General features: G+C 36.8%; 3 protein-coding genes across 3 annotated transcripts; 2 read left to right on the top strand and 1 right to left on the bottom strand.

Annotated features, from left to right (window-relative positions):
- The first annotated feature begins 56 nt into the window (after positions 1-56).
- LOC145224679 (uncharacterized) lies at positions 57-3789 on the top strand. The gene is made up of 4 exons (XM_080091229.1): positions 57-326; positions 1233-1688; positions 2037-2189; positions 3328-3789. Exons 1-4 carry the CDS (start codon positions 125-127, stop codon positions 3396-3398), a joined length of 882 nt encoding a protein of 293 aa, XP_079947355.1. The 5' UTR covers positions 57-124; the 3' UTR covers positions 3399-3789.
- Positions 3790-3836: 47 nt separating this feature from the next.
- LOC145224678 (complex I assembly factor ACAD9, mitochondrial-like) lies at positions 3837-13902 on the bottom strand. The gene is made up of 14 exons (XM_080091227.1): positions 13722-13902; positions 12989-13110; positions 12192-12341; positions 11396-11551; positions 10480-10604; positions 9796-9940; positions 8973-9054; positions 8805-8907; positions 7356-7605; positions 6729-6857; positions 5981-6060; positions 5256-5496; positions 4432-4630; positions 3837-4133 (listed from the first exon to the last, which is right to left on the bottom strand). The coding sequence occupies exons 1-14, from the start codon at positions 13789-13791 to the stop codon at positions 3970-3972; spliced, it is 2016 nt and encodes a 671-aa protein (XP_079947353.1). The 5' UTR covers positions 13792-13902; the 3' UTR covers positions 3837-3969.
- A 340-nt stretch (positions 13903-14242) lies between these two features.
- LOC145224350 (sialate:O-sulfotransferase 2-like) lies at positions 14243-18486 on the top strand. The gene is made up of 4 exons (XM_080090824.1): positions 14243-14842; positions 15844-16048; positions 16520-16710; positions 17300-18486. Exons 1-4 carry the CDS (start codon positions 14533-14535, stop codon positions 17716-17718), a joined length of 1125 nt encoding a protein of 374 aa, XP_079946950.1. The 5' UTR covers positions 14243-14532; the 3' UTR covers positions 17719-18486.
- Positions 18487-20270: the final 1784 nt, after the last annotated feature.

Raw genomic sequence — 20270 nt, 5'->3', positions numbered from 1 at the left:
CTAAACGCTTAAAAATTTGCCTTCAAAGCAAATCAAATAATACAATATAACGTAATAGTATTCAAGTACGTTGACAATTCATTACTTTTAGGCAAAGCAAATTTTGTATGACAACTTCAAAGGTATGGAGTCAATACATTGCAGTGTTGAAAACAGTTCGACGTTTGACATTCTGGAGCCGGAACAAGAAATACTTAGCCAGAACAGGAGATACAAACAAATCAAACTACGAAAACTGAAAAAGCTAAAACTACAAAAATCTTCAATAAACGGCCTATTTATGATCGTCATTGGACTCTTGCTGATATGCCTAGTGGTTGCAATAGGTAAGTCACAATCCTTTATTCCACTAACCGTTAGTTAGGCTAACGTATAAAGTATACGATACACGATATTAAGCAGTTTTTCTACATGTTATGTAAGAAAATCGTAGCAAATCATGTAAAAGTGTCAGAGTAGAAGTAAATGCTATGGTCACATATGCTGTATAAAGGTTTATGTGTCGGTCTGTCTTGATCTACACCAGCGGTTCCCAAACTGGGGTCCGCGGTCATTTAGGGGTCCGTAAGGCAATTTTGAGAGGACCGCGAGGCGATTGAAGTAATTCTATAATCTTATTTGGCGTTTTTTAGTTTAAATCGAAGTAGAATTGAGAATCGACTGTCTCAATTGCTAAACAACGGCCTTTATTGAATGACAACTATAATAAATGCAATTGTTCGCGCACAATCGTAATGTTTTTGCCCTGTTTGTGATGTCACATGCTGTCCTTGGATGATTATTATACGCAATTTTGCACAACTGGCTAAAATCCTGCAATCAACTTTCGTTTTTATGAAATACACATTTAGGCTTAAGGACCGCGAGCCCACGAAATAATGGAAAGGGACTGTTTAGAAAAAAATATTAAAAAGTTTGGGAACCACTGATCTACACATATGTTCGCTGAGTATCTGAGGACCACTGTGCGCAGCATTTAACGTGCAATTTGTGACTACACATAAGTTTTACACGTAGCATAGGTTTTCGTGTGTCTGGACATAAGTAGCCTACATGAGGAAATTCCCTTATTGACACAAGCTATGACTAATGCTTGGTCATTAACATGGTTTAAGAAGTGACAAAAAATGTCCAAATATTTGTTCACGCAGGATTGCTTTGGTGATAAAACCTGCTTTCAAATGGTAAAGGGTTTAAAGTCCAAAAAGGGTTTAAACCGTTTTTTTTTTCAGTATTTCTCACAAGACAAACAGCTACAAACATATCAACAACAAATACTCCAGCGGTCGGAAATATAAATGAAAAGGTAGAGGGGTCAAATCTTTTAGAAAAAGAGCAAACGGTCGCCTTTACAACAACCACAGAAAGAGAAACTGCTGTTCCTACAACAACAACAACTACAGAAAAAAAGACAGTCGCACCTACAACAACAGAAAAAGAAAGTGCTGCTCTTACAATAACAGAAAAATGGACAGTCGCATCTACAACAACAACAGACGCATCTACACTTACTTCAATAGAGCCATCACCAACTTACACAATTTTATCCACAACAACAGAAGTTACTTCACCAACGCAGAGACCTATGAATGTTACCGAGTTTTGGTCAAGGTGCAATGCATCGAAATACTGCTGGCCCGTCCATGTCGGTTGTGACAAGTTCGAGTCCAGAATAGATATGTATAAAGGTTAGTAAATAAAAGTTATTTCTAAACACTTGCTCTAAACCAGTAAAATTTAAAACGTTATTGTTTTTCAGTCCCCACAATAATATTTCTATTATGGGGTTTACAACACTTCAACCAACGGCGCGAAATTTAAACCAACGAAAATTCCATGTATGGCGTGGGTCTCATAAACTGCACTACTTTACGGACGGGCTTTAAACGTTTGGCGTCATTGCATAGTTAAATATGAATTGCTTATACTATGGCAATGTCACGCCAAAAGTAAAAGATACAACTTAGTTACATAAACAACTAACTTTTAATTTTCACTTTTCGGGTGTGTAATAAAATACACCGTCGTTTCGGCAGGGTGTAGGGGGTGCCAAGCACTGGTCTGCATACCACAAGAACAAAAGGATTCTTCAAAACCCCAAATGGTTTTCAGGAGAGTTCCCTCAACAGCAGAAATCATTAACAGTTGTCGGCAGTCACAGTTTTGTCCCCCGGATGTAAAATGCAAAGGTGAGCATACAAGCAATAAATCAGAGGCCTTCTTACTTTCACACAAGCTACCGTGTAAGAAATGAAGAATTATATATAAAATTCAATGCAGGATTCCCGCACAATTTTGGTTTATAAGTTAATTTTTTAAGAAAAAAAATCAATGGGCATACTGCCTTACACTCAGGGCTGCCAAAGCTTGGGTTTTGCCCCAACATCTTGGGTTTTTACTTGACGTCTTGGGTTTTAATTTGAAAATTATAGCAATTCTTGGGTTTTGAGTCCTATTGATGAAATAAATATATGTAAGAACTATTTTAACGAGAAAAATTTTTCGGGTAGCTGCACTAGGCCATTTTATCATCTCTTTTATTTTGTCTCTTTTCTAGACCTTAATTCTTTTTAGATAGTAAACAGTGAATGCATCGTTACACTTAAAAATGCAAATAAACCAATGCTCGTTAAACATAAAAACTGCTAACCATCACAGAAGTTTTAATGCTGCAAAATATACAGTAAACTAGACGTTACTAATTTTATGAAAAAGAAAACAGATGATGATCCGTGATCGTCAAACAGACAAGAGTAAACTGGCGATTGCTGCATATTTTAATGAACATAATATTCCCTTTCCTTGCATTGACCATTTCCTACCAGTTTGTAAAGTTGCATTTCCGGACTGTAAATTGTCAATGAAACAAGTAAATTTACTAATTAATTGAACTTCTAATTACATTTTGCAATCTTGGGTTTTCATTTAAATTCTTGGGTTATTTTGCTGTGAGTCTTGGGTTTTGTTAAAATTCCTGCTTACATTGGCAGCCCTGCTTACATTAAGCATTTGAAGCGACGTAGCTGTTTTCATCTAGCCTTTATACTACCTTTCGGAGTCATGTTCAGAATTTTGCAATTCGCATTTGGTTACTGAAACTGCAAACTGTAGGCCTACTTAGGTACACCAAAATTCCATACTATTATAGGGATTTTGCCCAAAATCGGTCTTTTTTAAAACTTTTCCAGTTTTTTTTTGTCCCCGGGAAACCCGATTTCAACACAATTTTGAAACAATATTAAAAACGCGTATGTAATGTCACAAGAATTTTTGTACTTTTTGTGTAAACAACAGCTTGAAACTGTCAAAGCCCTTATTTTTTGGCAGGAAACAAAGCCTGGAAATGCCTTGCCTGTCAAACATATTTCTGTCGATCGGATCTAAATATACTTGCCTAGCAGCCGTTGCGCCAATAAAGAGTTTACTCGTAATTCCACACTTCTAAACACAGTAAATCACAAACTGTGAGTCATCAATCCTCAAACTGATGTAACAATGGTGATAGAATCCAAATGTAATTGGAGTGTTTTCAATCCGTATTTTTTACGCTTTAAACGTTGTAGTTTTGTACACGAAAGAGCACAAAACAAACCCCTTCTTTTGTACATTTTTTATTGCCCTACTGTCCAGTTTTTGTTCCGCCGTATTTTGTTTGTTGTTTACAGTATCTTAATTGATCATAGTAATCCAGTGTATGTTGAATGCACTCGACTTCCGAATGATATTTTCCACTGAAACGCCTCATACTTATCTTTTACTTTCTTAAACTTTTTTGTACATCATGGTGCTACATTAAGGTACATACTTACTTGCCACACTATAAAGGCTTGTTCATGTATCATAAAAAATAACTTTATTGGGTACTTTCACAAATAAACCGCTTGTTTTGCTTACAAACCAATTCCATTTGTTCCATACTGACAGCTAGTAGTCATAATTTGAGCATGTTTTTCCGTTAGGTGAGGTTTTCTAATTGGTGAGCTCAAGAATTTTGTTTTTTTGTTCAAGATATTTAGGGTGCTCCTCGTGTCGGTGTGCGACCTCCAGTGGATGGGAGGGCAAATAGCGCCGCTCAGTGGCCACCTCACGACCCGCTTTCTTTTGCGCATCTGCATGTCCATGAATTTTTAATGCTGGAAAAATGAAAATATTATTATGCGAAAATACACAGTGTAAAGGGCAATTAAATTTTGAACACATAAAATGCTTTAGTATAGTCACTATAGTGTATTAAATACTTATATTCTAAAAAGAATGTGTTTTGTAGCTACTGAGAAAAAAATACCTCATTCATAAAGTTCTTCGGGCAAATGTAGTTTTACCAACTAGTCTAAAAGTTAAGCATTATTTTATTTCGAAAGTACGACTGTTGTATTTCTAGCAAACAGTTTCATCAACACAAGCAAGCAAAAAAAAAGTAAAATGACTTACGTCCAATAAGATCTAATATCATATGGGTTTCCTTGTACAAGCGTTTCGTTATCGCAAAAGCAAGAAGCATTTCATGGTCAGCATTGCGGAGTGCAAGTATTTGAGATTTATTACACCGAGCGAGAACACATATAAGTCCATAGAGGTTAATTGCAACTTCAGCCAAACGACCAACAATGACCTGCTCATTTTTAAGACCCTACAATGAAATTTGTAAAGATTTTGTTATTAGTTGTGCCCCAAAGCAGCCACAGTAAGCATAATTTGTTGTGTTTTGTTTATGTGCACCTTGACACAACAACACAATTTGGTAATATGGTATGAAAAACACATGACCCAGATCTGCTAAAATAACACCAAGGGGGAGAGAATAATGGTAAAAACACAGTAACTGTGTCTGAGAAAAAAATGAAATGGTCAATTTAGAACAGAGGTTCTTAACCATGGGTGCACCCTCCCCCCCAAAGGACACAAAAAATGTTCCTAGGGGGTGTAGGGATGCTGAATCGTTTAGGTTGGTTAGGTTATTTCTACATAAATACATAAACCCAAGGGGTGTGAATATTGGTTGGTGATTTGAAAGGGGTGCAGCAAGGAAAAAAGATTAAGAACCAGGTTTAGGGAGTTTATGGTATGTAGTTTGAAAAATAACTACCAAAAACGCGATCAAATGAACACTTCCGATCACATGACATGAGCACAAAAACTTACCCAAACTAGAAAGTGTTTTGAAAGTTAGATTCACTAATAGAAAATTATTTACATTTTTCAACTTAGGGCCACAACCCAACTCCGCACAAAATTACTAATAAATCAAAACATACCTTTCCATGCTCCCTGAGTACTTCAAACACCCTTTTGGCATAACTATCCGTTAAAGATTCTATCATTCTTCCCATATTATTCAGTCTTTTATCCAACCAAGTCTTGGTCTGTGATTCTCCTTTAAGTCCAAATGACGGATGGGGTATTACAGTTGCTTTGTTTTGCAAAATACGAATTTGTATTCGTGACACATCCCACATAGCTGTCCATTTTTCACGAAATCCGCCAGCTTTTGCTGCTCTGTATGTAAACAATAAAATAACCTTACGTTGAAACTGTCTATGAAGCATTGCCATTGTTTTTCCCAGTTGCGACATAAAACAGGTTTAGTGAGACATGGTTTTCAGCCTGTTAATGCCAACAAACTGAAGTACTGTAGAGTGGCTACATTAGCACATACGACCTACGTCTTGTCACCAGCTCATTTTAAATTAAGTTAATTGTTTTTTATTTATAAACATTACTGCCAAGGTAGTGGTGTATAAAGAATACACCGTTCAGACGTTTCGACAATCTCTGTTGTCATCATCAGTGCATGTTGCAGAGGCTCGAATTATTTTCAGCATTTAAACCAATCTTCAAGAAAATTTAGCATGAACACCACTACATCGACTACAGTGTTTTATTTGTTTTCGTAAGATCTCATTTTAGATTTCATTAATAAGAAAAAAGATTTACTACATATAAACCAAAATTGTCAGAAAAAAATAGTAGTAAGGCTTACCTTATTCTATCCTCCATCACTTTTGCTGCATGTTGCAAACATCCAAGACCAATATACAATTTTAAAACTTCATCGGAACCCTGACAACAACGAAAAAAACTTTCAGGGTACAAACCCTTTACAAACACACTTCAAATAAGCAGCAAAAAGTTTGTCACTTTTTATCTCACATTGTGTTTTTTCCTACTGCATTACCTATTTTAAAGGGATGAGCCCAGTGGTGGGATTAAAATTTTTTGTAAGCCGTTTTTATTACAAAAGTCATATTTTTCCGCCGGTTCTGTTACAAAAATCCATTGACAGTAACCAGTAATGCTAACCGGTTCGCTGAGCTCATAAAATTTTGTAAGACGGTTGTATGGAACCGGTGCGAACCGACTGAATCCCACCACTGGATGTGCCATGCTGAACCAGAACCCTAGTAGCTCAGTGCTTGGCCAAGCATTGTACAAACCGACTTGAGCATTACATTTGCATGTTCATACGAAACCCTACTATTAGATGGCAGAAAATCTTTTACTTCCGGGGTCTTTATAGCTTAATACACTGCTGGTGAAATAAGGGACCTTGGAAAGTGTGGAATTGGGAATGTTTGTGATGTCACAACGCACAGAACATTAACATAAAATGCTCAGTGTTCGACCAAACAGAACATTTGCAGTTTTGGCCCATCCCTGGTATTTAAGTCACTTATTTGTACTTTCCTTTCCAACCTATACTCTTCATTACACACAAAACGCATTTCAACCTTTAGAATAGATGAAACTTGAAAATCTTGCAGCAGTCTTTGGTAGGGAAATCCCCCATCGCAGGAATCTAACCCGACCAATTGAAAGTATTCGGCAAAAGACGACCAACCAATTTTTGAAGAAAAAACCTGCAAAAATTTGCAGCAAATCAATACAACCTACTGTTTCATGTTTAGCTAGTAAAGTAGAAAACTTCAAAGGTAGTTTGACCAAAAACAAATACTACTTGTTACAAAACAGTATGAAAAAAGTAAAACGGAACCTTAATCACCACAATAAAGTTGAAAATTAACATTTATTTGACAAATTTTGTTATTTATGCCTGAAAATTTGGTTCCTTAAGGTGCAGCTTTCAAAAACAAGCAACATTTTTTTCCAACAAAGCAAGATGTTTAAAATACAGTACCTCCATATCCCACTTCATAGAGCTCTTCTGGCAATTGTGTTTTTACACCAATGTTTCGACGTCTTATACAGGTCGCCTTCATCAGGGTAAATAACAGAAGGCGAACTGTATAGGACGTCGGAATAAAAATACATTTGCCAGAAGGGCTCTATAAACTTGACATTATGCTTGACAACAACAGCAGCAATTACTGTAAACAATTTCTGCCATTCTGTCTCACTTTGACAATAGCTGCCTCAATGGAGCAGTCTTCTGGATTCCCATCTTTATCTATTTTGTCCATTTGTCCAGCAGTCATGTACACCATGCTCTCGAGCAGGTAGGTGTCAAGCGTCATGTTGAAGATCTTCTCCTGAGCCAGTTCACAGTCACTGACTCTCATTCCAAACCGTTTTCGCTGACTGGTTATCTCAGTGACATCATTAATTGCACGGTGCAACTGGCCCGCCATCATCGGTCCCATGCTTAATCTGGGTTATAAAATGTACAATTTATTAAGCCTTTTTGAGACAAAAGAGGAGATAACGCTAAAACAGTGATTTCGTTGCATTGTGATGTGCTTGCGTTTTATTCTTTTTTACTTTGTTTATTGTGCACTGTACTAGTCACATTCAGTGTTATTTACCCTGATGAAGACGACCTGTATAAGACGTCGAAACGTCGGAATAAAATTACATTTGCCAGAAGGACTCTACAAAAGTGATAATCAGGTTTTAAAAAGCCACAGGGGCATATAAGTTGTGTTAAGCCTTTTTATCTATTAGGTACATAATACAGACTTAAGCGAAAATATACATGCCAGTATTTACAGATGAAAACCTGTGATGGTTTACACTCTAATACTGGGTTGTATCTTTCTGCTCTTTTTAACAATGTTATCCAACATTTACTGCTTATTAACAAGCCTAAAAATATAAAATGAGAGCAATGACTAACAAAGAAAAACATGAATTTAAGTAAATCATTGTACGCAAGGCCTATTGAAGGCGTCATTCCGCATTAGCTGGTTAATGTGCATTCCTACATGGTGTCTTTCTCCCATCATTGGTTTAAATCCCAACACAGACTAGATGTTTTTAGCCTACGGGGAGTTGGCAGGTTAATTTGGTATAACACTTTGCTAAGCCTAGCATACTATTATTCTATGTAAGTGTGCCATGATTGCTGGTCTGTATAGTTCAGGGGTCGGCAACCAATGGCATGCGTGACATGGTCGGCAGGCAAGGTGGTCTTTCATCGGCAATCAGCACGCCAACCGATTTGCATGTTTATATCAATGAAGCAATAATTTAACATGTTACACTGCTTGTTTTCAAATTTTAACATGTCACTGTTTTAAAATCCAGCCTTACATGCACAAAACACTCGGTTTTCTCTTTATAATCGATATCTGCTGGCACGAACCATTATTGTTTAAAAAAATGTTGCCATGCAAGGTTATAAACACATAAAAATAAAAAGTAAATTGGCATGGGTCGCCTAAAAGGTTGCAGACCCCTGGTATAGATTCTTTAGGGCTAATCCCAGTTATAAATTTATATATATCTTAAATAAATCATTGTAGTTGGGTGATTTTCTGAGAAAAAAGGGAATCATTTCCAAGGTTAATCCTTATGTTGTTTAGCTTTAAATAGGGCTTTTAACCCGAGAGTGATCACTTATTTCTTACCTTTTACTGTTTATAACAGACACAGCTATTTCAAAACCGAAGCCAACTTCGCCCAAAACATTTTGAACCGGAACTTGTGTGTCTTCGAATTTTACAGTGCAAACTATAAGAAAAGTTTAATGTGATTTTTTGTTATGAAACCAGCGATAAACTGTATTAGGAACGTACTATTGGCTGCTTTTAAACCAGTTGTGTTTGTTGCATCAGTGGAAATACCGCCAAATGATTTTTCCACCAGAAAAGCTGTTGTCTGCAAAGTAAAATCAATAAAAATGTGTATTTGGTAAAAACTATGTTTATGTAAAGTAAACAAGATCGGCATAAAATGGCATAAAGGTCACAACTGGAAAACACTTTTTCGTCAGTCGCATGCTAAAATTGTTGTAATGTGTATATCAGGGGTCGGCAATCTCTAGCATGCGTGCCAAGGTCGACACGTGAGGTGGTTTTTCATGGCACGCCAACTGATTTGTGTGTTTATAATGAAGTAACAATTTAACCTGTTACACTGCTTGTTTATAGTTTTTATCATACCATTGTCCTAAAATTCAGCCTTGCATGCCACAAAACACTCTGCTTTCTCTTTATTATTGATTACTGCTGGCTGGCACAAACAATTATTATTTAAAAAAACATTGGCAGTTTTGCCACACAAGCTCATGAACACATGGAAATGACAAGTAAATTGGCACATGTCGCCTAAAAAATTGCCGACCCCTGGTGTATTTGCATTCATTGAATAAGAGAAATCACTGCAACAAGATATGGAGACAACCATCTCAAGGTTACCAACAACCCCAATGGGCATAAGTTGATTAGACCAGGAGTAGACCACTGGTGCCTTGGTACATTCCGCAAACATAACACGTCTCAGGGACCAGCAGTTGCAATCAAAGCATGAATATAAAGTTTTAAACCAAAATTCAGCCTCTTATCTGTAACCAGTGGCATCTTAATTTGCAAAAAAATATTTAAAAATAAAAACTTTTACCTTTTCAACAACTTGGTCATTAAGATCCACTACTTCAGTTTTGGCAAAAACAGTAAATAAATTTGCCCGGCCTCCATTTACAACCCATTCCTTTTCTCCATTCAGTATCCAATGCTTTCCATCTTCACTTAAATGAGCTTTACAACTAAAAAAACAAGGTATATTACAGTAACACCTGTAATCTTTAGTGATGGGATGATACCAGATTTTTAAGTGAGTACTGATACTGAGTACGAGTACTTAAATATAGTGTTGTACTTAGTTGTATATCACTAGCTAATTTATCTGCCATGGCCAGGGTACATGTGCGCACACACACTTACAGAAGCATATAAAAATGTGATTTCGACAGGATAGCGAAAAACTATAAGTAACCTGCAGAACTTATTCCCAATTTTGGTCTGTCCGAAGCAAATATTGGCAAAAAGTTGCCCATATTCTATTCTTATAGTGTAAACTGGCCTTTGGCATTAAAGCCACTGAAATCATTCGATACCATCGATACCGAATACTGAGTACCGGTACTCGTCCCATCACTAAAATGTTACATACATATGCCTATAATTAAATCCTTTTAATGCAAATAGAATAAAATAAAATCAAGCTTGGACAATTTTATCATACAAACAATAGTTTAAATATTGTATTTTTTGCATTAACTTTATCTCCCAAATGTAAGCTTACCTAATAGCGGCAATGTCGCTTCCAGAAGCTTTTTCCTCCAATGCAACAGTTGCAATTAGTTTTCCAGATGCAAGTTGTCGAAGATATTTATCGTGCTGATCTCCATTTCCGAACTGCATCAAACCCTAAATCATGCAAACAATTCAATAAAGCTTCAATTAAAAATACAAATTCATTTCTAACAGTGATTTATTGTCTCTACAGTTAACCTCAGGTAAACCGGATTCGAATAATCCAGATCTTTGCCTAATTCAAACACAACTTTAGGTACAAATGATTTTTTATGATGTAAGGCTTTAACTAATCGACATTGGTTAATCCAGATCTTCACCTCATCCAGACAAATTTGATGGTTTAGATGGGCCTGGATTAACCAACGTTTATTGTATTTCATTAACAACTAAACACACAAAACCAATGTGTATGTCTACTTGGCATGTATAAAATAAAAATCCTGCATTTTTCTCGGCCAAAAAAGTTCTTTTCTAGAAGTCAAAGGTCCTGTCAACAAATTTTATCCAACATCTACCAGTACATATATTTTGTCACACACTTGTCTGGCAACATAAATTTGTATTTTAGTTTCATGTCTGTACCAATGTGCCAGACGCATTCACAGCAGAAATCAACTGTGTTTTTTTTTTCAACTCACTTGTAGAAAATACATATCATATAGATAGGCCTCAGTGCCGGATTAAGGGTCTGCTGGCCTGTAGGCACACTTCATAAGTGGCCCGAAAATCAGGGTTGCCAACTAAAAAATTAGAATTATCAGTGTTGCCAAATCATTTAAAGTGGCTTGGATTTTTTACTGGCCTGTAGGCATGTACTTACTTTGCCTAATGGTTAATCCAGCACTGATAGATCTGATTACAAATTACACTTGGCAAGCAAAACTCATTTATTGTAAATTCACCTGCAGTCCTGGAACTTGGTGAGCGTGTATAACTTCAACTATGGAACTGTCAAGCGATAAAGTCTCCAGCAATCGATAATACTCTAAGTTTGATAAACCTTTTCCACCAAAGGTTTTCGGAACTTTTAATGCAAACAACCCAAGGTCTTTTAGGCCCTGCACAGAAGACATATGTTATACTAACACAAATAACTTGACTAATTTTGCTACAAAGATTTTTAAGCTAAAACTAAACACATATATACTAAGTTCGTAAAATAATTTTTCATGTGTTTAGTGACACACATAATTATGGAAGATTGTACATTGTATCGACATAAGCAGATTTTTCTCTCCATGCAAAAAGTTTCAACCTGATGGTAACCACTAATTACTTGAATTGTATTTACTAAAGTAATATATATACATTATGAGCTGCAGACAGTGCACACTTTTTGCGACCTATAAGGTCTCATCAGTGCAGCTGGCGGCGAGATATAGGCCAGGTTAGTTAACGTAGCTATCCAACAGCACTCCAGTTTGTTGGAAGTAACAGGGTAAAAAGCCATGCCTCACCTAGTCTGTGCAATGTCTTAACTGGGCATACAAGACAACGGAAACCGGCTCACAATGACCAAGCAACTGCTAGGGAACCAAAGTAAAGTCGGCTTAGTGTCACAGTATCAATGTAAAAATAGTGTGTACTGTCTGCAGCTTATCATTTATTGGCTCTCTATTTGACATTAATATACATTTCTACTACAACTTTATCTTCCAGTGCAAATGCTAACATTTTGTTTTAAACTCAATTACTAACCTGCATAATTTCATCACTAATTATCCCGGTATGATCCAGGATCTTCGAATTGACATTGTCCAATATATATTGCTTGACTTCTTTGCAGTAATCATTGAGTTCATTGAGGCCTTCTTCAGAACCAACAGTAGGATATGGAAACACCCAGCTCTGAAACAGAAACAAACATTGTTTAAAAATAAGACTTATGATTTTGTGTCAACAAGAACAATAATTATTAACTACAACTATAATATGTATGCGAAGACATATTTAAAACTGTGATTCCTATATTTTCTGCACCTAGTTTATTCAGAATTTATTTACCCAGTTGGCCTATGAATGGTTTCACATATGGTCAATAAATGGTTTCATATGGTCGAAGTATGATTTCATATATGGTAGTTAAATGGTTTATATGGTCGATTTACGGTTTTATATATGGTCGATAAATGGTTTATGGTCGATTTACGGTTTTATATATGGTCGATAAATGGTTTCATATGGTCGTTATGGATGTGACATTGAGGTAAAAAAAATGCAAAACGTCAAACAGTATGTTAATTTCATTGGCAAAAAACACAATCCAATATTTAACATTTAGGAATATAATTAATGGGAGCATTTGAATACTACAGGCTCACTTGGTGTTAAGTCTGCTAGGTAATTTAAATTCTACAAAATACTGTATGTTACTTTTTTTGATGTAATAAAAGTGGGATGGAACTTGAAAAATTAGCATGCAACTTTTAAATGCAACACAACTTGTAACAATGATAGTCATTATACACTTTGACAACAACAATATCATTACAAACCATGTCAATTTTGCCAGTTGCGTGTTGCCTGGCAAATGATTCATTTCTAGGTCTTGATGTTGAAATTGTCCGAACAGCAATTGAGGTAAGAGGTTGATAATCATGTTTTCGGACACAAATACCTAAACATAAAAATGCAAATTAAAACATAAGGGTTGATTTTGTGACACTGTATTAATTTTAATTTGTGACAAACATTATTTATTTAATTATATTTTGACAATAAATTGTTGTGTACACAGCATTCTGTAGAGTATGGTTACCCAGTCTGCAGAGTATGGCAGCTGCGATTTTTTTTTGAAAAAAAGCTTTTGTACCCCAATTTTTCGCAGTTGCATGCAAAAATTTTGCACCAAAGGCATTCAATTGCCCTGCCTTCACATGTGCACACGGGTCAAATAGGCCCTGCACGCACGAGATCTCGTCGGAAACTGCCATGTTCTGCAGACTGGCCAGTTACATAAAACCGTATTAAGACATTTCATGAGATCAGCCCATCGGTTAGCATTACCAGTTAATTTAAACAGACTTTTTGTATAAGAACCGGCTGAAAAATATGACTTTTGTGATGGGCCGACTGACAAAAAATTTGAACCCCACCACTGTGTACATATAACAACTAGAAAAAAGAATTAAACAATAAAATTAACTAGTTAACATCACAATACTAAATTTGCAATTAATCATAGGACAACTATACCAATTAACCAAAATAATGAAAATGTTTTTTTACCCTTGAAACGTGGTTGTCCATTTCGCAAACAGCGTGCCAGCAACCGACATGTTGGTATTGATGCAGTCATGTTGATATCGACATTATTATAAATGTATATGTTAAGTAATTAACAATAAGTTATTTTATGCAATAAAAAACTGTTTTTTTTTGCGATCTATTCACTTGACTTTCAAACGCAAAAAATAGAGGGGAATTCCCAGTTTACCATGTGCTGTCATAGAAATCGTACACATATATTATTTTTGAGAAAAATAGGAGGTTTGAAATAAAGTACTGCTTTTCGTTATATAATTTACTAAATAATGGATTGCCAACAGTAAATAACTTACAGTAAATATTGTTACTTAAAGCCAGAGGCACATTGCAATCAAGAGAATTCAAATTTTGCCCGAGGCGGTCCTTGTGAATGACTGGTGTTTGTGGATAAAAATAATCAGGTGTTCAAAGAAATATGATGGTAGACAACAACAGTAGGGAAACGTTGTCCCAAACCAGACAAACTAAAATCAGTAAACACAGTCAAAAGCAGGTTTTGCACTGAGATTAGTGAAATAAAAAGTTATTTCAGGCATTCGGTTTATTCAGTTGGTTGAAGTTATGAAAGTGTTTTACTTAAATGTATGCAACACGTAAATGCAAGCCACGACTTATGACATAAGATATTCAAAAAAGCTACAACTATTGGCCTTAAACTAAATACATCTTTTCGACGGTAGCAGATTCACAGTTTATAAGCTACTTGTATTTTACGTGCTATTACGATGGAAATTTAAAAATAGGTAACGAAGGTTAAACTTATCAATTAATCATGATCGGAAGAAAGGTCACGTGGTTTCGCATCCGCTGGCCGTCCTGCATTATTATTCTCATCATTTTAACATACTATCTGGTATCAAACAAGGGAGTTACCCTTTTTTACACTCTTACCGAGAGTGACGTCATTCAGTTGCAAGGCACCAAGGTTGTGCGCGCAACTCAGCTGGTTGCTAGTGGCAACAGAGGGCCAAGGTGGAAGACGTTTTTGATTGGACAGCAGCGACAGAAGAAAAAGTTCGTAATGAAGTTGATGAAAAACAACAGAGACGGCAAAGACTGGGGAAATAGTTTACCAAATAACGGTGGGTTTATTGATACAAACTGCAGTATGTATGGTAACACGTAGGGTAATATTACACCAAAACAGATTTTTTTATCTTGTAAATTGTTGCAGTTTTATACATTCAGAGTAAAACACGATCTTGATTTAATTCAGAGGTTCCCAAACTTTCTCATATTTTTTTCAAAACGGTCTCTTTGCCATTATTTTGAGGGCTCGCGGTCCTTGAGCCTAAATATGTATTTCATAAAAACGAAAGTTGATTTCAGGATTTTAGCTGGTTATGCAAAAACAGCTTGTGACATCACAGACAAGACAAATGCACTACAATTGTGCGCGAACAATTACATTTCTGATGGTTGTCATTCAATAAAGGCTATTGTTAAGCAATGGAGACAGTTGATTCTAAATTCTACTTTGATTTAAACTTACTTAGTGGCACAAACCGACGCCAAATAAGATTATACAATTACTTCAACCGCTTCGCGGTCCCCTAAAAATTGCCTCACGGACCCCTAAAGGACCGCGGACCCCAGTTTGGGAAGAGCTGATTTAATTGATCTTTTAATAAACACTTTTTCGCTGATTTAAATAATAGGCCAGTATGTAGGCTACGGTAAAGCTTAGTCAATTTCTGATCTTAGCCTAATTCGGACAAAACTTGAGGAATAAACTATTTGTAATGTGGTAAGGTTTTCACTAATCGACATCGGTTATTCGCCTATTCCAGGCAGTTTTTATTCAAACAGGTTTAAATTAACCGATGTCAATTAGTTAAAACCTTACCACATTACAAAATATTTGTATTAACCTAAGTTTACTGTATAAAACTGCTGCTCAATTTCAATACTGCTTTCGTTTTTTTTTAAGTTTCGTTTTCAGAGTACAAAAAGGCGATGCAGTATCAAGCTAATATATCAGTTTTTATCAACTATTATCATAATGTTCGCTCTAGTGTTGTTTTTTTTATCAAATTTTTCTTTTACACTTGTTTTTCCGACAACAAACATGTTATTATAACAGATTGCAACACAACCATGTTTCTGAACAAATTCACAAGTCGACTGAAAGGTGGTAATATTTACAACCGGCGGGTGGCGATAGCGAGCTTTCCTGGATCCGGAAACACTTGGTTACGTCACCTGTTTCACGTCACTACCGGGATTTGGACGGGAAGTGTTTACTTCGACCCCAAATTGTACCATGGAGGCTTTCCCGGCGAAGCATGGTGCGTTGGCATAAACATGTGTAGTTTCGTACAATTATTGTTTAATAATACAATATCTTATGGCAGTGGTTCCCAACCTTTTTTGTCCTGTGAACCCTTTTAGTCGATTTTCAAATCTAATTTCCCCCTACAAACCTAGTTTGCTAAAATATTGTTTACGTTAATATTTTTAATGTAATTCTTAGAATAAAAATTAAACTCTCGATTATAGGCTCTATGGCCTTTCCTTTTCTCAGCTCATTATGGCAAATGCAGCCATATACACATGGCACAGACAATCAGGAAGTGATTGATATTGTGATACAAATTCCCCCCTAGTGGGAAATTTCCCCTTGATTGGGAACCACTGCCTTACGGCAAAAGTTTACAAAACTGCTTGCCCTGACGTCATCAATTACATGAATACAAATGTTACAAAAACAACTTTTTTGTCAAAAACCTTTAATCGATGCAATTTCGTATTTTTTTCAGTTCTTGCAACGACAGTATGACGTTCGGGCTGAAAGTTCACGATATTGAACACGCGAGGGCGGTCGGGTGTACTTTTGATGACGTCATTCTTGTGTTACGAAGTCCCTACAGCTCGATAGTGTCCGAGTTTAACAGAAGAAAAGGTCAAGGGCATACAGGAGTTGCAAGCGCAGAGGATTACAATAGCAAAGGTAACAAAACGTTGGTAGATTGACAAAGTTATTTCGTAGGCACCAAACTAGAGTTGTAAGCGTACTTAAAGACAAAGCCTGTGTTAGGCCCGAAGGTTAAGAAAATTGCGACAGAATTAAAAACGAGTGCAAAGTCAGGCCCGAATCAATTTCGTTTTGTTCAGGCATAAACCAGAACCTTGCCCGATTTACAACTTTTAAGTTCTAGGTTTATGCACCGAACAATCACAATCTATATAAACGAGATTATCAAACGTCGGGAATGATATTATAGAAAAGGTTTAATTTTTTGTGATCAGTGTTTTTAACCAATGACTGTTAAACCATTCTAACTTTCCACCCTAAACTATTCAACGACACACTTGCATGCTTAAACACAAAAGTTGTCCAAGGAGATAACTTGCAATTTCAAGTGATTCGAGACTGACTTTGGTAGCAAACAAAATCATAGTGTCATGAAGTCTTCAAGACCTAATACTTTAGATTATAAAGCTGAACTGCACAAAAACAAATGTTTCGCGAAACATTTGGAATTTTGACAACCAGGTTTAGCCTCAATAATCTATCTAAACTCTCATTGTTTTGACAGATTGGAACAGTTACGCGTCGAAAAAGATTTACCAATTCAAATCCCTTATGCCCGGTTGGTTGAACTTGTGCAACAACTTCTCACATGAGGGAAATCCCGCATGCATGATAGTCAACTACGAAGACCTCAAGGGAAACCCCCGAGGGGAGATGAAAAAGGTGCTTAACCACTTGGGGCTTCCCCTGGGACGTTTAAGGTGCCTCGAAGCGGAAGAGATGGTCTCCGGTCCGTTTCACAGAAATCACAAAGCTGATGACGTCACGAGATCAGAGCACACGTCACCACCGCTGTGTATGCTTAACAAGCCTATTCGAGAACTGCTCTATGACGTAATAAAGAATACGTCATCGTCGATGCAGGTTTTAAAAAATGGGGATCGCTATGTTAAAGAGTTAAATCATGATTTACCGAATTGCTGAACTTAAGGAAAAGCAAGAAGTGTAGAAGGTTGAAGGTTCAAATCTTAGTTGAGATTTGAAAATGGTGCATGTGCAATAAAAATGGTGAAAAAATGCTTTAGAACAGGGGTGCACAACCTTTTTGGAAAGACGGCCGCATCGCAGATCTTTATTTCACCAACGGCCGCCAATTACCTGCTTGTTTTTGTTTTTAAATTTATTATGTGAAAATATGGCTTGTCCCACATACATAAACCATCTAATGGCGTCCAAAAAGCCCTGAACTTGATCCACAGATTGAGCTAAACAGTCTGACGACCAGTCTGAGCTGTTTATGACGTCATAATGTACATTGTGACGCAAGAGGTGACTGTTTATTTGCATACAATAGGCGTATATAAAGTGTGATGCACGGGGTTTCTAGGCTGGTAAAGTCTTTTTCAGTCTTACAAAATCTATTTGGTGCAGTTTGAAAGTCAAAATATTTAGCAAAAGAGTTGTTTATACATCACGGCCGCCAGTGCATATATTTTAATAAACATGTTCACGGCCGCACAAAATGGTCTATTCGGCCGCATGCGGCCGTACGGCCGCAGGTTGTGCACCCCTGCTTTAGAAGGATCTGTGTGTCATAAAACGGTGGAAATTATTACTTGCAGTATTTGAAAAGAAACAATTCAGCTGGTAGTAAGAAATGTCCAAATACATTGTGTCATGTTGCATTTAAGTTTTAACCCTTTTCATTGTAACGTTTGTGAAGTGTCTTTAATAAATACGCGAAGAGCTGTATATGTTGATGCTTTCGTATTCTACTACTCATTAAATCGAGTTTTTTGAATTTTAAATCATGACATTTCATTGTCACTGGACACAAAAATACAACTACGTTGGGCATTTTATGCCGCTTTGGTAAAATTCAGTGTAATTTTCGGGTTGTAAAATTGTTCTGAAGAATATATTATATAAAAGGGGTTGGAAAAGTTCAGGGTTTTCGTGGGAGATTACTTGACAGGTCGCGCAAAAATAATGCTTGCACGTTTGATACAAATAGATTGTCAGTGATACCTATCACCTCTACGCCAAAACCAAGCCCATGTTCTTCACTAAATCACCAAATTTTTATGAACCCCACATTTGATTGTTTTATTGAAAACCGATCCGATAAATAATGCCTAGCTTCAACCGAGCTGTAGCACAAAAAGGTAGCCTACTAAAATCCGTATAGAACAGTGGTTCTCAAACTTATACGGATAGCGTACCACCGGGCAACTTTTTCTATCGTTGCGTACCACCTCAACCAGTGGTTATCAACCTTTTTGTAGTGACGGACCCCCAACTTAATTTACCACAGGTCTTTTTATGTTTCATGTTTTTTGCATTATACGTTATTACGCTTTAAAACAGGGGCGGGCAACTTCTCCAGTCGGCGGGCCTGATATGGGAAAATGAAGTACTTGGCGGGCCGGATTCCTGAATCGATATACATTAATCGCGTATTTATCCAGTGATTTAAAACCAATTTTTGACCACCTAAACCAAATACATTCAAGAACATCAGAAATACAATACAGTCCAAACAACCTAACTGATATAACATAAAATTATTCACCACAGCAAATTTAATGCATACACCACAGACTTAGATACTGGTGAAACACTTACTAGGCTACACGTGTGGAAACAAAGGAAACCGTGAAAGCAGGCCACACACATGGTTGGCAGTTATGTCGTAACAATGGACGTAAGGTGCAATGGTAACAACGGCGGGAAAGTTTTTTGCTATTGGGGAGCGTTACTGTCCGTTACAACTATAATTTGACGCAGTAAGCAAGTAGTGGGGGATTGCGGCAGACTATGGCCGCGGGCCACATTATCATGTAAGACCTGGAACTGTCTGCGGGCCGCTCAAAATCCCGTCGCGGGCCGGATCCGGCCCGCGGGCCGTATGTTGCCCGCCCCTGGTTTAAAAGCATTTTAATTCACCTTCACAGTCCTTTAATTTCAATGAAGTTCCTGTATCGTAGCGGTCAACACAACAAATCGATACATTTTCTGGCACATGTATGTACATTGACACAACACTTGTCTTACAAAATCTTTTGTCTATGTGTGTTATGATGTCTCAATAGGACAAAAAGTAATTGTTCTTGGCCCAATTAAGGTGTGATGCACTTTTATGCAGGATTGTAAAAACGGCTGAGAAACTAAAAAGTGTTTTTCTGTTGATTAATGATACTAAACCTTGGGTCGGTTGCGGTGTAATTTTAAATCGGACTTAAATTAGGTATTACAGAAAGCTACCCGCGTACCACCTAAAAAGTTCCGGCGTACCATAGTTTGAGAACCACTGGTATGGAAGGACAATATTACAGCTTATCAGTAAACTGGGCACACTTACATTATTTGTTCCACGTACTATTGTAGTAAAAAGGTCACAGTACAAATCATATGACATGTAGGACTCCTGTTAAGGTACATCTGACATGGTCGGAATTTCTACACACTTGTTACCAAACAATGTGGCATTATTACGTTGCAAACTGTTGACATTCCGATGAGGCGGATCTCTGTAA

The sequence above is a fragment of the Phallusia mammillata genome, chromosome 4, assembly GCF_965637545.1.
Source record: "Phallusia mammillata chromosome 4, kaPhaMamm4.hap1.1, whole genome shotgun sequence".
NCBI lineage: Eukaryota > Metazoa > Chordata > Ascidiacea > Phlebobranchia > Ascidiidae > Phallusia > Phallusia mammillata.
Note: the sequence above shows the minus strand (reverse complement) of the source record. Positions and strands in the feature narration are given on the sequence as shown.